The 19,712-nt window shown below is 37.1% G+C and overlaps 1 protein-coding gene across 3 annotated transcripts in view; it reads left to right on the top strand.

Annotated features, from left to right (window-relative positions):
- LOC140135455 (hyalin-like) overlaps nt 1–16,058 on the top strand; it is a 99,053-nt gene extending 82,995 nt beyond the window's left edge. For all 3 annotated transcript variants that reach the window (XM_072156951.1, XM_072156950.1, XM_072156949.1), the window contains 6 exons: nt 1,693–1,806; nt 3,606–3,719; nt 4,841–4,957; nt 7,690–7,977; nt 9,355–9,387; nt 14,255–16,058. In XM_072156951.1, coding sequence (XP_072013052.1) covers nt 1,693–1,806; nt 3,606–3,719; nt 4,841–4,957; nt 7,690–7,977; nt 9,355–9,387; nt 14,255–14,493 — 905 coding nt within the window. In that variant the 3' untranslated portion in view covers nt 14,494–16,058. The remainder of the gene's footprint in view (nt 1–1,692; nt 1,807–3,605; nt 3,720–4,840; nt 4,958–7,689; nt 7,978–9,354; nt 9,388–14,254) is intronic.
- Nucleotides 16,059–19,712: the final 3,654 nt, after the last annotated feature.

Here is a 19,712-nt window from a genome sequence, read left to right as displayed (position 1 = left end):
TCTCAGTCTGTCATAAAATCTTCGCCCCCCCCCCCTTGCACATGCCGATTTTTTGGAACCTAATTTGAAAACAGTCTAGATTATAACGCGCATATTTAGAACGTTTCTGTACTGTTTTCCTAACCCTAAAATAGCGTTTCATTTACTACCCCATGAATGTGTGCCAAATATCTCATGACCGCATTTTGACTTTGGCCACCCCATTCATACTGCCAAAATTGCTCACCCTCCTTTTTTTTGTCCTGCCAAAATTGCCCCCTCCCCTACTCCTCGTTTGCATCCCCGGGGGACAGATAGTCGTGGCACAGCACCTTATAGTTTGTTATCACCAAAAGTGTATACAATTAGGAAATAATGATTGAAATAATATTTTCGATAATAGTAAATGGCAAACTCTTCGAATCATTTGATAGGTGTAAGACAGGGGTATCCCTGCTTTCTTCATGCATGTTCAACCTGTCACTTTTGTAATGAAATGTGTCGAATCAAGATGGATGACATTTGCCTCATCAATATTTATCCGGTATATATCCGAATGAAACAACGTTCATGGAACTAACCAACCCCACGAAGTGCAAGATCATGTGAGAAGTCCCACGTGATATCACACTCAATTTAGTACGAAGTGGAAGATTTTGTTTTCTTTTTGCATTTAGTGTTCGAACAGTAAACAGTATGCCTTGACTATATTTATAAATACGTATTTATAAATACGTACATGGTCACCTCGGCGCTGCTATATCATCTTGTAGACAGTAAGTTTCGAAGTGACCTTCTACATAGCGGGTGGTCTTCCTGTACATTTGAATGCAAATGAGGTAAACAATACGATACTGTTCAACAAAATTGTCTATTTTGTTCAACTTTGTGATTATATTGTAAACGTTTCCGTCGATAGATATTATTTTTCCGTCGGCAAATACTTTCCAAATGCATTTCTAAAATTTGACCTCTGCACGACCTTTGACCTAACCCCTGTAAAATGTCCCCCTGGTCATGAGATTTGTTGTCACTGAGTTTGAGCCCCATAATTGTAATAACTGTAACTCTCAGCTTCGAAAGCGCACTGCCATTTTAAGGTGTTTACGGCTCAGTACGTTAAAACCTATGTTCAGTTGTTGGTTGATCATTTGCCATCGAGATCATCTATATATATAGTTTCACCTGATATTGGTGGCGTTTAACTGTGAGAGTTCTGATGATAAAATCCCGCCCGAAATTAGCCATTTTTCATTGAACACTGTGTAATAGGGAATTAATGGTTCAACCTCCCCTGCAGGGCATGGCAATAATAAAAGAAAAAGAAAACAAAGAAACAATGAAATATAGATAGATAAAAATAGACAATTAAAACATTTTTACTCAAGACCTTATTGGTCAAATACCAACCGCTCACCGCGCGTGGAGTACAAATTCAGCTAATTTTGTAACTTAGCAGCTACTCTCAGCAGCCGGCGTGGCATTTTATAAAGCCACGTACTTTGCTGTAGGTCGTATTTCTATTGATTCGGTCACAGCCTGTACAAAATAATTATTTACCTGGCGTGGACGATGTGAAGAGGGTCGGCCAAACACCATATGCAGAATTGTTGGTTGAGTATGTATAGCCTCATGCGATACTTACATTTAAGATTCATTAATAATCGGTGACAATGAAAACTTTCTTGAAACAATTTATTCGCATATATGTAGATATCAACGAGTGTTCATCACAGCCATGTCGAAACAGTGGAACATGCTTGGATGGTGATAACATGTATACGTGTCAGTGTCCAATGGGATTTACAGGAACACAGTGTGAAACTTGTAAGTTTGTATATTAAATTGTATTGCGATTTAGGGGATGTGCAATAATTATCTGTCGTGGGTGTCAAATATCAATATGGCCTAACAAACCATACAAATTGCTTTTCCCCCTCTCAGTCTGTCATAAAATCTTCGCCCCCCCTTGCACATGCCGATTTTTTGGAACCTAATTTGCAAACAGTCTAGATAATAACGCGCATATTTAGAACGTTTCTGTACTGTTTTCCTAACACTAAAATAGCGTTTCATTTACTACCCCATGAATGTGTGCCAAATATCTCATGACCGCATTTTGACTTTGGCCACCCCATTCATACTGCCAAAAATTGCTCACCCCCCTTTTTTTGTCCTGCCAAAAATTGCCCCCTCCCCTACTCCTCGTTTGCATCCCCGGGGGACAGATAATCGTGGCACAGCACCTTATAGTTTGTTATCACCAAAAGTGTATACAATTAGGAAATAATGATTGAAATAATATTTTCGATAATAGTAAATGGCAAACTCTTCGAATCATTTGATAGGTGTAAGACAGGGGTATCCCTGCTTTCTTCATGCATGTTCAACCTGTCACTTTTGTAATGAAATGTGTCGAATCAAGATGGATGACATTTGCCTCATCAATAATTATCCGGTATATATCCGAATGAAACAACGTTCATGGAACTAACTAACCCCACGAAGTGCAAGATCATGTGAGAAGTCCCACGTGATATCACACTCAATTTAGTACGAAGTGGAAGATTTTGTTTTCTTTTGCATTTAGTGTTCGAACAGTAAACAGTATGCCTTGACTATATTTATAAATACGTATTTATAAATACGTACATGGTCACCTCGGCGCTGCTATATCATCTTGTAGACAGTAAGTTTCGAAGTGACCTTCTACATAGCGGGTGGTCCTCCTGTACATTTGAATGCAAATGAGGTAAACAATACGATACTGTTCAACAAAATTGTCTATTTTGTTCAACTTTGTGATTATATTGTAAACGTTTCCGTCGATAGATATTATTTTTCCGTCGGCAAATACTTTCCAAATGCATTTCTAAAATTTGACCTCTGCACGACCTTTGACCTAACCCCTGTAAAATGTCCCCTGGTCATGAGATTTGTTGTCACTGAGTTTGAGCCCCATAATTGTAATAACTGTAACTCTCAGCTTCGAAAGCGCACTGCCATTTTAAGGTGTTTACGGCTCAGTACGTTAAAACCTATGTTCAGTTGTTGGTTGATCATTTGCCATCGAGATCATCTATATATATATAGTTTCACCTGATATTGGTGGCGTTTAACTGTGAGAGTTCTGATGATAAAAACCCGCCCGAAATTAGCCATTTTTCATTGAACACTGTGTAATAGGAATTAATGGTTCAACCTCCCCTGCAGGGCATGGCAATAATAAAAGAAAAAGAAAACAAAGAAACAATGAAATATAGATAGATAAAAATAGACAATTAAAACATTTTTACTCAAGACCTTATTGGTCAAATATCAACCGCTCACCGCGCGTGGAGTACAAATTCAGCTAATTTTGTAACTTAGCAGCTACTCTCAGCAGCCGGCGTGGCATTTTATAAAGCCACGTACTTTGCTGTAGGTCGTATTTCTATTGATTCGGTCACAGCCTGTACAAAATAATTATTTACCTGGCGTGGACGATGTGAAGAGGGTCGGCCAAACACCATATGCAGAATTGTTGGTTGAGTATGTATAGCCTCATGCGATACTTACATTTAAGATTCATTAATAATCGGTGACAATGAAAACTTTCTTGAAACAATTTATTCGCATATATGTAGATATCAACGAGTGTTCATCACAGCCATGTCGAAATAGTGGAACATGCTTGGATGGTGATAACATGTATACGTGTCAGTGTCCAATGGGATTTACAGGAACACAGTGTGAAACTTGTAAGTTTGTATATTAAATTGTATTGCGATTTAGGGATGTGCAATAATTATCAAATATCAATATGGCCTGCCAAACCATACAAATTGCTTTTCCCCTCTCAGTCTGTCATAAAATCTTCGCCCCCCCTTGCACATGCCGATTTTTTGGAACCTAATTTGAAAACAGTCTAGATTATAACGCGCATATTTAGAACGTTTCTGTACTGTTTTCCTAACCCTAAAATAGCGTTTCATTTACTACCCCATGAATGTGTGCCAAATATCTCATGACCGCATTTTGACTTTGGCCACCCCATTCATACTGCCAAAAATTGCTCACCCTCCTTTTTTTGTCCTGCCAAAAATTGCCCCCTCCCCTACTCCTCGTTTGCATCCCCGGGGGACAGATAGTCGTGGCACAGCACCTTATAGTTTGTTATCACCAAAAGTGTATACAATTAGGAAATAATGATTGAAATAATATTTTCGATAATAGTAAATGGCAAACTCTTCGAATCATTTGATAGGTGTAAGACAGGGGTATCCCTGCTTTCTTCATGCATGTTCAACCTGTCACTTTTGTAATGAAATGTGTCGAATCAAGATGGATGACATTTGCCTCATCAATAATTATCCGGTATATATCCGAATGAAACAACGTTCATGGAACTAACCAACCCCACGAAGTGCAAGATCATGTGAGAAGTCCCACGTGATTTTGTTTTCTTTTGCATTTAGTGTTCGAATATTGTAAACGTTTCCGTCGATAGATATTATTTTTCCGTCGGCAAATACTTTCCAAATGTTGTTTTTGATAACATATTACAAATTCGGAATCCCCCCACATGTGTAATAATTTTGTTATTTATTTAATATTTAAATTTGATGATATGTTTATTCTAAAGAGTTCCTATCCTTTTCAATGGCGTAAGGATTTGGTCACGCTTGTTGGTCTTGGTATGTCGTGTCCATGAGTCACGTGCGTATTTATAAATACGTATTTATAAATATAGTCGAAGCATACTGCTTGTAATGCTTCAACCTAAATTTGAGAAAACCATTAATTCGATTCATAATTTCATAAATCGTCGGTGACTTTATTGTGATGAATTAATTTTTAAACATTTTAAACAAATTTGTAGATATCGATGATTGCGCATCCCAGCCATGTTTAAATGGTGGAACATGCTTCAGTAGTAATCACAACAGCTATGCATGTCGATGTACAAAGGGATTTACTGGAACACAATGTGAAGATGGTGAGTTTATTAAATAGCAATACGATTTATTGTTGTATTATGATGTTATTATGATTTCAAAATTCTAAGACGTAACTCTGTGCGCAGATTCTCGTACTGAACTTAAAGGGGGTGTGACCCCCCTGTACTGAGCGGCGGTGTTACCGTTGTGCAAAACCATGGGACTAGTGAACGCGGCCACCTGGGGATGCGGATAGCTGCACTAGGCGTGTAAGAGTAGCGATGGTCTTAATTGTCGATTAGAACTTGCTTCTGAGTGTTAAAGCCATATTATAATATTTCTGTAAAAATAGATTAGTATTTATTTTCCATAAAATGTTAGCCGAAATGTTAATTTTGAGCCGAACAAGTGAGGTAAAGCATAGAAAATTGGAATTTACTACTAGCGCCCATGCATGTTACTCCCGCGGTTGTAATACGGTACGATCCTCGGGGTGTGTGTGTATGTGTATCCCGCACGCCGTGTACGTACTGTGCACACGTGTTCGACTAATATTTCCATCGTAATAATAAAACGCCGGTTCCATCGTTTTATTCAAAATCTCGGATTTTGACAAAACTACAGCACCTAAAGTCTTGATTTTTGCAGAGTATCTTTATTGACTAAAGTACATTACAATCGTTTAAAAACCAGAATTTAACATTTTTTTTGAGGGCGTTCTCCTCAGCAAATGTTATAATATGGCTTTAAGTTGGGTGTAAATAACTGTTTTGCTGTAATATTGACATCTGGTTATGATTATATAAAGCTTACCAAGGTGGTATTCCCAGCAAACACAAAACGTTTTATAGAAATCGTTTAAATGTCGGGTTTATAAAGGCTATACAATTTTTGAAAACTTGCTGCAAAATATTCTAACATTATATTATAAAAGTGTTGACAAAATATTTTGCAACAACGTTTGCTAAAAAAACCACATTTTGCAATAACATTTAACAACATTTTTGACAATGTTGCCGTAGTGGGTTTTTTCATAATAAAACGTTTTACAGATGTTTTCATGACCTTTATTTAACCCGACATAACACGTTTATAACGTTTTAAAAACATTTTTTGTGTTTGCTGGGTTATGAGTCAGAAGCTATGGTAGATGAAAGTTTGAATATGGAATATTTGTTATAGTAGATGGCAGTACAACAGCTTGTACCTCTCAGATGTATGGGTTACATAATATACCAGTATACTGTTAAAAGCTTCAACCTGAGACCTTTCCTCGCCGTGACTATGGGTTACATAATATACCAGTATACTGTTAAAAGCTTCAACCTGAGACCTTTCCTCGTCGTGACTATGGGTTACATAATATACCAGTATACTGTTAAAAGCTTCAACCTGAGACCTTTCCTCGCCGTGACTATGGGTTACATAATATACCAGTATACTGTTAAAAGCTTCAACCTGAGACCTTTCCTCGCCGTGACTATGGGTTACATAATATACCAGTATACTGTTAAAAGCTTCAACCTGAGACCTTTCCTCGCCGTGACTATGGGTTACATAATATACCAGTATACTGTTAAAAGCTTCAACCTGAGACCTTTCCTCGCCGTGACTATGGGTTACATAATATACCAGTATACTGTTAAGAGCTTCAACCTGAGACCTTTCCTCGCCGTGACTATGGGTTACATAATATACCAGTATACTGTTAAGAGCTTCAACCTGAGACCTTTCCTCGCCGTGACTATGGGTTACATAATATACCAGTATACTGTTAAGAGCTTCAACCTGAGACCTTTCCTCGCCGTGACTATGGGTTACATAATATACTAGTATACTGTTAAAAGCTTCAACCTGAGACCTTTCCTCGCCGTGACTATGGGTTACATAATATACCAGTATACTGTTAAAAGCTTCAACCTGAGACCTTTCCTCGCCGTGACTATGGGTTACATAATATACCAGTATACTGTTAAAAGCTTCAACCTGAGACCTTTCCTCGCCGTGACTATGGGTTACATAATATACCAGTATACTGTTAAAAGCTTCAACCTGAGACCCTTCCTCGCCGTGACTATGGGTTACATAATATACCAGTATACTGTTAAAAGCTTCAACCTGAGACCTTTCCTCGCCGTGACTATGGGTTACATAATATACCAGTATACTGTTAAAAGCTTCAACCTGAGACCTTTCCTCGCCGTGACTATGGGTTACATAATATACCAGTATACTGTTAAGAGCTTCAACCTGAGACCTTTCCTCGCCGTGACTATGGGTTACATAATATACCAGTATACTGTTAAAAACTTCAACCTGAGACCTTTCCTCGCCGTGACTATGGGTTACATAATATACCAGTATACTGTTAAAAGCTTCAACCTGAGACCTTTCCTCACCGTGACTATGGGTTACATAATATACCAGTATACTGTTAAAAACTTCAACCTGAGACCTTTCCTCGCCGTGACTATGGGTTACATAATATACCAGTATACTGTTAAAAGCTTCAACCTGAGACCTTTCCTCACCGTGACTATGGGTTACAGAATATACCAGTATACTGTTAAAAGCTTCAACCTGAGACCTTTCCTCGCCGTGACTATGGGTTACATAATATACCAGTATACTGTTAAAAGCTTCAACCTGAGACCTTTCCTCGCCGTGACTATGGGTTACAGAATATACCAGTATACTGTTAAAAGCTTCAACCTGAGACCTTTCCTCGCCGTGACTATGATAGTTTTGTGTATTCATGTTTATAATTTTTTCATAATTATTTTCACCTCAGTTGACTCAGATCCAATCACATGCCCAAGCTCACCTGTTGTGGTTACCAATGGAGCATTTAGTATTCCAAGACCAGTTACCAATTTTCCAGTACAAGACACCAACATCAAATATTTCTATTGGGATTCGGATAACACAACGCGCCAATTTGGATTTAGACAACCGTCGCAGGCTACTCATTCTTTTGAAGATGTACCAACAACGGTAACAATGATTGGCGCCATTGCATTTGGAACATCATCTCACACTCAGGACTCTTGTTATTTTACTATACAACACGTTAGTGCAGGTGAGTACTCTGATGTTTGTGTGTGAGGTTGCGATTTCTTCATGTCGTAATCATGGTAATGTTGGTGCTTACGCTCCAAACTTTTCAATTCAGCGTATTTTGACATGATTTTGAATACATGTAGTTAAACGAGCGCAGGGCCGGATTTACCTTTTCGGCCGGGTCCCTGGGCCAAGCCAAAATTCAGAGGCCCCCAAACTCACCGTGAGGAAGGAATGTGCACTCAAGTGGCCAAGGTTTGGTTTACAAATAAGAGGCCTACTATGAGATCGATATTAATGATGATATTTGCGCGCGAAGCGCGAGAAAAAATTCAATTTCAGATCATTTTAGCCCAAAATGAAGGTGGATTTTGCTACACAAAGGGCCAGTGCGTGCGAAGCGTGCAAAATTTGGCAATTTTAGCATATTTTGGTCCAAAGCATCGTGTTTTCGGGCTAAAAAGAAACATGCACATGGCCACATTGGGGGCCCAACATTTTTTAAACGTTATACTTGTAAACGCGTTTAGGTGTTGGTAAACATGGTAAAACGGATTTAATAACATTTATATAAAGGTCAATGAAATCATTTTGAAAACGTTTTATATGAAAAAACACTTCAACAACATTTCTAAAATGTTGTCAAAATGTTATTACAAAATATTTTGAAGAAAACATTTTTGCAAACTATTCTGTCAAGTAGCAGCTATTATAACTGCAGTAGTATGCAAGTCATCCCAATCGATAGAATTTGAGAATGCAAGGATCAACACTTGATCTGATCAATCGATGGAGTAGCTTACAAGTATATAGTGCTATCATGTTTATTTATTTTGCAAAATCAGTGTTCACAAAAGGTGATCACATAATTTTATTATATGATTCTATCTTCGTTTCCTTTTCTTTATTTAACTTTGTAAGTCACATTTTCGATAATTTCTCCGGAAATACATCGACTTGGAGCGTCACATTTCAGGATAGTATAATGAGAAAAATACGATCTATTTTGTGATACCAAAAACTCATTAACAATGACAAAAAACGGGGGCGATGATGTTGTCGATCGGGTTACGGACTTTAACTCTCTTCACGCGGGTGTCGACTGCAGACGACAAGTTTCAAAAATTTGTTTAAAATTCAAAAATTTCAGAAATGTAAATTTTCATGACCATATTTGGAATTAGTATGAAAAATGCATTAAAATGAGTACAAACATGCCTAGTATTGATCCAGTAGTTCTTAAGATAGCTCTTGATATTTTGAGAAAACATTTCAAAACTTGAACTTTTTCCGTTGAAGCGCATGGCTAGCACGCAGAGCATTAAGACCACATCGATTGAAAACCTCTGATCCTGCAACCCCACTTCACGTACTGTCTTATATTTTACATTTTCAGGTTTGTCTGGACGCGAGAGGCGGGATTCAGAAGGTATGTATATTAGTTTGGGTAGGCCTATAAATATATGAAAAATGGGATCATTAAATTTTAATTATTCCGCGGCTACGCAAAATATGTTTATTGGTTTTTAGCTCACCATGCTCATCGTCCCTGTGGCTATACCAGATACGCTGATCAACTTGCGGCGCGAGGAAGCAAACTGGATGCACGTCGGGTACGCCAACCAGAATAATGAAATTACATTCTGCACAAAATGCTTGTCCCAAAGCTTGTAGGCCTACTGATACATAAAAAATAACAATAAATTAAAAATAAATAATTTAAAAAAATCAATTTCTCACAAGCTTTGATCAAGGTGACCTTATTATTGCGTTGCCCTGCGATTCCACCTTTATACATATAAGTGAGGTTTTTCTGCCTTCAGTTCACAGTGCCTTCAGTTATTGGGCTATTCCAGAAAATAACTGCACACCCCTATAGAGGAGTAACTTTTCAATCAAAGAAATGTCTGGATTTTCAAGTCTGCTTTCTGAAAATGACTGGAATTCCAGTTCCCAATGTCCCCAGAAAAAGCCTGGAAATCCAATTAAATGAAGGAAATATCATGGAAATGTCCAAAATGAGCTCTCAAATTGAGGATTTCTGATTTTGAACTGTTTTTCTGTTGATTTTTTCGCCTTTGGACACTTTAAAAGTCTGGATTTCCAAAAATAACGACTGGACAAAAGTCCGGATATCCGAACTCCTCTATAGGGGTGTGCATCTATTTTCTGAAATAGCCCATTAGCCCGTAATAGTACCTATGTAAAGTCATAATTTTCCATGTGCTACACAGGGTGTGTCTCGACCAGATGCTTTTGTGTGTACTTTGACCTCGTGCAGCTACCCAAGTTTACGTAATAAAAAAAAAAAAGTACACCATCCCTGGTGTAAATTAAATGAATGACATTTGGGAGGTCGATCGGCAGTTCTTGCATTGCGCTACCACCAAGATCAAGTTCTGCCAAGATGCAAGTTGAGCCATTCCATGTCAACTCCAGGGATGTGCACCGCAGCACCTCTTCAATTTTTTTCTTTTTCTGTGTGGTGGTAGATATTGATGAGAAAGTAAAATCCTGAAAATTTGAGCTTCATACTCCATTTCGTTTTCCCGTGGCATCAATTTGAAATTTAGTGGGGTCCGCGTAAAAAATTTGTCGCAACGCGAAAGACGATGTTTGGAGGTCCATAAATGTATAAAGGGAACCCTCAACAACTATGAATAGTATGAATCCTGGGGTACTTTTTTGTGTAGAATTCAAATCTGGCATCAGAAAACTTATGACTCCTTTCAGTAGCGTATTTAGCCCTTTTTGAACGGGGCGCGCCCCAGGTACCAAAAAAAAAAAAAAATGGAATGGAGAGAGAGAGAGAGAGAGAGAAAGAGGAGAGATCGAACTAGGGGAACGGGACATTATTTTGCAGGCTTCAAAATAGAAGTCAATTTGGGCCTTATGCGACTATAGATAGCCCTATACTAGCCTATATTTTGTGATAGGGGGCCTTACTTTCCGAGCACGCTGGCAATTTTGTTTAGGGTTTGAGACCACACTTGAAGGCCTATGCCTATGGCATAAATTGTTTGGGCCAGGGGGGCGGGCAAGTATAATATTTTGAGCATTTTTGATCAGTTACTAGTTGTAACTAATGATACCGTTCAGGCGGGCGCGGATTCAGGGGGGCCGGCGGGCCCAGCCCCGGCCCCTCCTCCCAAAAAAGAGGAAAGGAGAAAAATTGCAGGTATAGCCTAAGTAGGCCCATGCCTAAACCGCAATCGGGTCAATCTAAATTTATATATAGGTTTATATTAGGCTTATACATAAAGTTGTGTTTCTTCTTTCATTAAAAAGAGTGCTCGATCCTTTTCAAATTTAAATTTTACACAATAATGGCATCAATTGGGTATTTATTTTCCAAAAGTTTCTTTCTCAAACTTTTTTACCCCGGAATTGTTTTACACAATAGGCCTAATAGTGCAAAAATAGTCCACCGAATGGCTTCAATTAGGTCTTCATTTTGCAAAATTTTCTCACTTCTGAGGGGGCACATCCCCCTCAGACACCCCCTGCATGCGCAACGTTATGGGTACATAATTATAAACCAACAATTCATACAATTTGTAAAAGTCAAAACTTGTCCACAAATGGCTTCATTGGGCCGTCTTTTCGCAAATTTTAGGCTTTTTCAAACTAAAATCTTACACAATAATAGCGACAAAATGGTCCACCAAATGGCTTCAATTGGGTATTTATTTTCCAAAAGCCCGGGTCCAAAAGTTTTCTCAAACTTTTTTACCCCGGAATTTTTTTACACAATAGGCCTAAGTGCAAAAATAGACCACCGAATGGCTTCAATTAGGTCTTCATTTTGCAAATTTTTCTCACTTCTGAAGGGGCACATCCCCCTCAGACACCCCCTGCATGCGCAACTTCATGGGTACATATTTATAAAGCAATAATTCATACAATAAAAGTCCAAACTTGTCCACAAATGGCTTCAATTGGGCCGTCTTTTCGCAAATTTTAGGCTTTTTCAAACTCAAATTTTACACAAATAATGACAAAAATGGTCCACCAAATGGCTTCAATTAGGTCTTCATTTTGTCAAAGTTTCTCACTTCGGAGGGGGGCACATCCCCCCTCAGACACCCCCCTGCGTCGCGCAAGCGCTCCGGGATCGCCGCATCGCGGCCATATGATATTTTACAAAGATCTATTTTGCGCCCCCCGGTCTACAAATTTCTGGATACGCGCCTGCCTTTACTTTAAAAGATATAGGGCCCTCAAAATGCAACTTCGTCCATCCAGGACCAACTTCAGGGGTCAGAACTCCAAAAGTAAAAATAATTTTTGTCCATTTTTTGCCAGTCAGAGCCCTTTGGTAGGACATTACTCTTATCCCATATTGAGCCTATTAGAATAATTTTAGCTGAGATATTACCCATACAAAACTCTAATTGTACATTTTTGATACATTTTGAACCCCCTGAAAACCAATGTCAGTTTTTTGTAAAACCACCCAACTTCAGTATGTTGAAAATATGTTCTTGGACAACATTTCTGAGAGATATTGTCTTTGGGACTCGATGACTTTGCAAAAACATCAGTTGGTTTGCCTACTCACATATATGTCATTCCAACCACATCAACAAAATGGGTTGGTTGGTCATTTAGTCATTCACTCAAATTTTGCTGAAAATCATTTCTGCATACCTCTATGAGCATAATGAACACATGGAAAAAAATGAATGCTCAAAAAGCGGTTTTTGGAGATATGGCTTATCAAAACCCCAGGCCCCCACTTTTTGCTCTATCAAGTTGCGTCATTGAATTAGTAACGTTTTGGAACACTCATATTTTGACTTGCGAAAAAGATATTAAGCTGAAAAGTATCACCTAGGGTGACTTTTACCCAGAAGAAGCAGAATCTTGACTCAGAAACATGTATCTTATCTACCTGAAGTTATGGGTCTCTCAAAACCTCATTTTTGACAAATAAAATGTTGACAAAACGAAACAAGGTTTTGAGAGTTTTGCATGGGTAATATCACTGTTTCAGCTAAAAGTATTCTAATAGGCTCAATAGGATAAGAGTAATATCCTACCAAAGGGCTCTGACTGGCAAAAAAAATGGACAAAAAATATTTATACTTTTGGAGTTCTGACCCCTCGAAGTTGGTCCTGATGGACGAAGTTGCATTTTGAGGGCCCTATATCTTTTAAAGTAAAGGAGTCACAAGTTTGCTGATGCCAGATTTGAATTCTACACAAAAAAGTACCCAGGATACATACTTTTCAAAGTTGTTGGGGGTTCCCTTTATACATTTATGGACCTCCAAACATCGTCTTTCGCGTTGCGACACATTTTTTACGCTGACCCCCCTACATTTCAAATTGATACCACGGGAAAACGAAATAGAGTATGAAGCTCAAATTTTCAGGATTTTACTTTCTCATCTATATCTACCACCACACAGAAAAAGAAAAAAATTGAAGAGGTGCTGCGGTGCACATCCCAGGAGTTGACATGGAATGGCTCAGTTGTGAGTCGGTGTCCAAGTCCAAGTCTGAATCCAATACAAAATGATTGAAATTCACTGCCATGAGTCAAGAAAGAAAGAGTAGAGTTATCTTTTTCAATACCAGTAGGCCATTAGCGGAACTTTGTCCTTTTTAAGGACTCTTCTTGTTCATACTAGTCCAAGTTAAACTCACTTACGTGCAGAAGTTTCGATAGCTATCAGCTATCTTTCTCAATGCTACTGTTCGTGTGATGATCGTTGAGCAGCTGTTGTTAATCGCTTCTTAGCAACGGAGTTGTCAGAAGATTGCTCCATCAACAGGTCTCCATCAACGATCATCACATCAACAGTAGCATTGAGAAAGATAGCTGGTAGCTATCGCAACGTCTGCACGTAAGTGTGTTTAACTCGGGCTAGTACAAGGTGTCCCATAAAAAGGTTACATGTAGAACATGAACCGCATTTTCTGATGCTATAACAAAACAATGTCATATTTTCAGATATTATTTATTCATCCTTCTTGTAACTGTTTGCTAAATTTCAATTTGCTATCTTAAAAGCAACTTAACTTCCCGTCTTAACTTATGAGCGCAAGATGACAGGGGTGTCAAGAGTGGCTAACCATCAAAATATCGCACAGTGAAAGTTCAACACAAGCACACCTTTGTTTTGAGATTTAAAAAAAAATTAAACATGAAAAAACAAAAATTATTTTCCAGCCCCACCTCCCCACAAAAGTATTTCTAACTATAATGGTAACACCCATGGTAACGTATAGTGTTGGATTATTCCTTCTTTATTGTAAAACGTTCCCAACCATTTTTAATTTTGTTTCAGTTGCTCGGCCACGTGAGCACGATGAAAACAAATCAAATGCCTTTGAACCTGGTAGGAATACAACCACATCTATCGTAGAAGGATTATCCATCAGTACGATCTCCACCCTCCTGGTCCTCATCATTGCTGCTTTGTCTGCTATCATCTGCATTGCATATCGCCATATAAAGACCAAAAACATCGATAAGGCGGTCTTTGCTTACAAAGAATTCAACGAGGTTAAAGTTCCTCATGTTTAAGCCCATGGATATTAAAGGCAGTCTTTTTTAGTTTCAAAACCTAACTTCAATTTTTTATGTAATAGTTTTAAGAATTCACAAATCATGTTTAAGTCCATACGGCAGCCAATAATAATGATTCAACAAGATTAAAAGCCCACATTTTTAATTTCTAACCTTGATGCGCTCTTTTCTTAATCACAAAGAGTTAATTCAATAAAAAGTTGAACATTTTTAAGTCCTCGAGGCAGCAATTCTTACAGAGAATCAACCAAAATTTAAAATCCCACATTTTGTTTGCATTTTAAGATTAATAGGGCAGCCTTTTCTTAATTGCTCCTAGTAAAGCAACAAGGAAAAATAAGAAAACAAATGACAAAATAAACAATTGAAACCAATCAAGCCTATATCAAATCTTATACGCAGAAACCTCAATGTAAATATTCCTTGTATTGTAAATGGAAATAGAGCTTCATAGTCAAAGAAATATACCATGAAATAAGTCCATCAGCATCATAAATAGGTTACCATTTGCAGACAGTTATTGAAAGTTGAAATTACCATCGGCACCTAACTAAATGGGTAGCAATTTCGCTCTGTCACACAATACAATTTCATACAACTGGGCAGCTATAAAGCAAGTACTTAAAGTGATTTGCTCATTCGGTATGATCGTTAAAATCATCAAAATTCAGATTTTGGTACCTTTGTCATTGTCATAGATGTGCTAACATAGCCTGCCAGTGGTTCAGCCGAAAGCCATGTATTTAAGACAAAATAAGACATTTTACACAAATCTGTAATTTAGATACTGACAGTATCTAAATTAGCTGCATATATTTGAATGGGGATTCAACTTCGTCAGTACTGCTGTTTTCTTTGTTTTTTTTGCCAAATTTGTCATTTCAAAAATACCAAATGACAATTTGAATGACTTATCCTTCACTTTTAAGCAATTTTATAAACAATTTTAATTTTTTTACACTTGCGCTGGGATCACTGAATGGGTCTTTAAATTCAGATTCAGTGGGCCAGTCCATTGACTATTGAGGCAATGATATTTCCTGCGGTGGCACAATGAAATTAATCATTTTGTACTCATTTATATCATTATATAATACATGTATACTATAATCATGTAGCATTTAAGTGTAGTTCAATTTTAAGGCTAGCTTAATTAGTTTAATTAGGTGACGAAAAAATAATGTATTACGGACCCGACCGACCCAGATTTTGCGTTTTTGGAGATATTTATTTCTTTTCAATTTTGCTTAATTCATGTAAAATCACCTGTTTTTTGACAAGATTGACTGATTTAGACTAAATATCTTACTTTAAAAATTCAGAACATTTTAAAAGTATGTTTGCGGATTTCTAAGCTTTCGGTGATATTTTTGGGGTCATTTTAGCCTGCAGGGAAAAAAATAACGACCGACTGACCTTACCCGCAAAGCCCGTCCGCCCGTTTAACAGGTTTTTTGTGGGGTTTCTTCGTCGCCTTATGAACAATATCCTTATCAATACGAAATGTACATCAAACAGGTACTGTCATTTTATTATCTTCTTCAACTAGGATTTCAATAATTATCCAAACTTTGCAGTTATGGATAGGCTAAAATTTATATTTGAAAAAATAACGTTGAAATTAGACTTTAGCAGAGAGACATGTTGTAACATTTTGCATGTCTATTAATTATCGCTCTGGTAAACTAGTAATTTACTTAATTTACACATTAAAACCAAATGGAAAATATTTTTTGCTCGTAGATTTAAAAGATGAAGAAGATAAAAAACTTAGAGGTATTTTCATATCAAACAATCAAAAGCATACAAAAGTACGCACAATGTCGCCGGTTGTTGGGGCCACAAAAAATAATAATTCGTTTCACATCCCCACCTTTTTGGAAAAGTGAGGAGGGAGGGAGGTGTTTTATTTTTTATTATTTTTAGGGGTTGCTATACATTTTCAAAATACAGCATTTTTCAGGTAAAATTGACATTGCTAGCAGTTTTCAGCATATGCCAGGAAACGGACCGATCCTAACAAACTTAACATTCATGTCAACACGTTATTGCTTTGGTTTGTATAACTCACTTAATAAGTCAACCCCCCCCCCCCCCCAAATGAATCGTCACAGTTTCCAACATTTCAAAGATAATCCCTTGACGTTGCTTAACCCTTTTAAAGGGTTTTTTTTTAAATTTAAATCTAAGATTATGAGTGGTTCTACCTATTAGAGTCCCACAAAACATTTGCAAGTGATTCATGCTGACTAATATCAGCATTAACATTTGAAATATGACTTCATCGCAGAAAGTGAGGAGGGATGTGGATGCGAATGCATTAATCTGTTTATTCATTTATAGATATCTTAAATTTTTATACGTATGCTTTTGATTTTGTGATTGTTAATGATTAGAAAATCACAAATCAAAATGTTTCAAACTGCCAATGAATACCTATAAATACAAAATAACATTGTTTAAGGGGGTACTACACCCCTCGTTAAATTGTGTCTATTTTTGCATTTTTCTCAAAAACTAATAACACAGTGGTAACAAAAGTTATGTATATTATAGGGGCAAGGAATCAATTACTACACTGGAATTTCAGTGACCCAAGACAAGCGGTTCGTTATTTATGATAAGAAATGAGGTACCGCTAGGATGTACCTAATTTCCAATCATATATACGGAACCGCTTGTCTTGAGTCACTGAAATTTCAGTGTAGTAATTGGATTCCTTGCCCCAATAATATACATAACTTTTTTTTACCAGTGTGTTATTATTTTTGAGAGAAAAATGCAAAAATAGTCACAATTTACCACAGGGTGTAGTACCCTTAAGTATTAAAATGTAATATGAAAATTGAAATAAAGTTAAAAATATGACTTCATCCCAGAAAGTGAGGAGGGATGTGTATGCGAAATGCATTAATTTGTTTATTCATTTATAGATATCTTAAATCTTTATAGGTATGCTTTTGATTTTGTAGATCCTGTCAATTTGTGATTGTTAATGATTAGAAAATCACAAATCAAAATGTTTCAAACTGCCAATGAATACCTATAAATACAAAATAACATTGTTTAATGGTAAAATAAGTGATCTCAAATGTTATTGGCGAAAAGCATGATCAATAACTTTGCAACAACGGCGAAGTATCACTCATGGTTAATAGAAACATTATTTCCATTTGTAGGAATCTGAAATATAATAATTTATACATTACAGAGTCAACTTTGTCAATCCTTTATAGGCCAATCAAGTTAAGAAAAACAAGGGGTTAACCCACCACCAATTCTCGCTATTCGCAATAAGGGCGCCGCCAGCGGTTTGCGATGTAATCGTGATGTATCATGGGAAAAGGTCGACATCAAGTCCGCGCAATACGAATATTACCATGCTATTACATAGGAACACGTGACAATATTTTTTAGTTTGTCAAAATAAAGGTGTTACACGCGAATCGATACTCAATAATACTTAATAATGTGATTTGAAATGTGCACAATTAATTTTTCTCTATCGATTTGCGTGTAATACCGTTATATTGACAAACTAAAAATATTGTCACGTGTTCCTATGTAATAGCATGGTAATATTCGTATTGCGCGGACTTGGATGTCGACCTTTTCCCATGATACATCACGATTTTCCCATGATACATCACGATTACATCGCAAACCGCTGGCGGCGCCCTTATTGCGAATAGCGAGAATTGCAACAGAATCCATTTAACCAGCATTCATTTCAGAAAAGCATATTTAATAAAACATCAAAAGAGTCTGTTCAAACTTGGTATGCGCAAACATGGCAAAAGTGGTCCAACACGTTTTCTGGACGATTAGATTAATTGGACATATGTGACTGGACGCGGCGAATCAGCCGTAAAGTCGGCCCGGTCAATTTTGTTTTATTTCGTGTTTAGAAAATATATACCATAAGCTTTAAAATGGTATATCATTTGACTTCAAACGATATCCAAAAGCGGGGTTATGATATGTTGAACTCTGTTCCTTCGACAAAAAATTGTATTTTTTATCGGTTCTACATGTGTCTCTTTTTCTACATTTCTGGTAATAAATATCCAACAGTCATAATTGGCGGTCATTTCAAATCATCCCCAAGTCAACGAGGTTCAGAAATATCCTCTCATTGTTCATTGGTGATTATACATACCTAGACAAAATACAATGCTTTGTTATCTACCACTTGAACAGGATTTAGCCAAAGCAAACAAATACAAGAACTATTCTATAGAAATAGGTAGAAGCTTATTATCCTCTTCAGCAGTAGTATTATTGATTGATTTAAACAGCGTTTGATAAGACACTTGTCGCAACGAATTGATACACCTATGAATACGACCTCCACATACATTTTACACTTTAAATCAGAATACAATTTGCCGAGTTTACGGCTGATTCGCCGCGTCCACTCACATTTAATAAAACATCAAAAGAGTCTGTTCAAACTTGGTATGCGCAAACATGGCAAAAGTGGTCCAACACGTTTTCTGGACGATTTGATTAATTGGACATATCCAGGTGGTGGATGACGTGCATTCCCTAAATTCAGTAAATTTTCATCGTCAACCGTGTAATTGAATGGGATTATCTTGAAAATTTAAAACGCTTGAAATATCACAAACAAATAGGCCTATGTTGATAAATAATATAAATACAAGCTAAAACCGTTGGGGTTCGATAATGAACCCCACAAAACTAACCGAGTATATGGAAAATGCCATACGGCCGGGCGGTTTCACGAGTTGCCGGCTCGATCATGTCATCCGCCGCCTGGACATATCTTTTGAATCCAAGCTAGTAAGGAAACCAACTAAACGTCTTCTTTTAGCCAAGATATTACTGACTGTATCGCATATAACATTTGAGCCATAACTCTATTCCTTTTTTCCTGAGAAGTCAAAATGCAACTGTATAAATTTTATTGTTACACCCTGTATATGAATATATGAAATTGTGTGTTTAAATTATACGTGGCTGAATATTTCCATAGATGCTGGTCATTATGGAAAGTGTTAATATGGTCATGTATACTATCAGTAGTCTAAAATGTACGTGTGTATATCTATTGCTTCTTACTTGGTCTTCAGCTAGGGTGTTAAACAAGTTGTCTATAATTAATAATAGGTTAATAAAGAAACGCCTTCTTTTAGAGCAATGTATTGTTATAGATGTGAGTTTATTATGCGTTGTATTCTGTATGTTAACAA

The sequence above is a fragment of the Amphiura filiformis genome, chromosome 16 (assembly GCF_039555335.1).
Source record: "Amphiura filiformis chromosome 16, Afil_fr2py, whole genome shotgun sequence".
Lineage (NCBI taxonomy): Eukaryota > Metazoa > Echinodermata > Ophiuroidea > Amphilepidida > Amphiuridae > Amphiura > Amphiura filiformis.
Note: the sequence above shows the minus strand (reverse complement) of the source record. Positions and strands in the feature narration are given on the sequence as shown.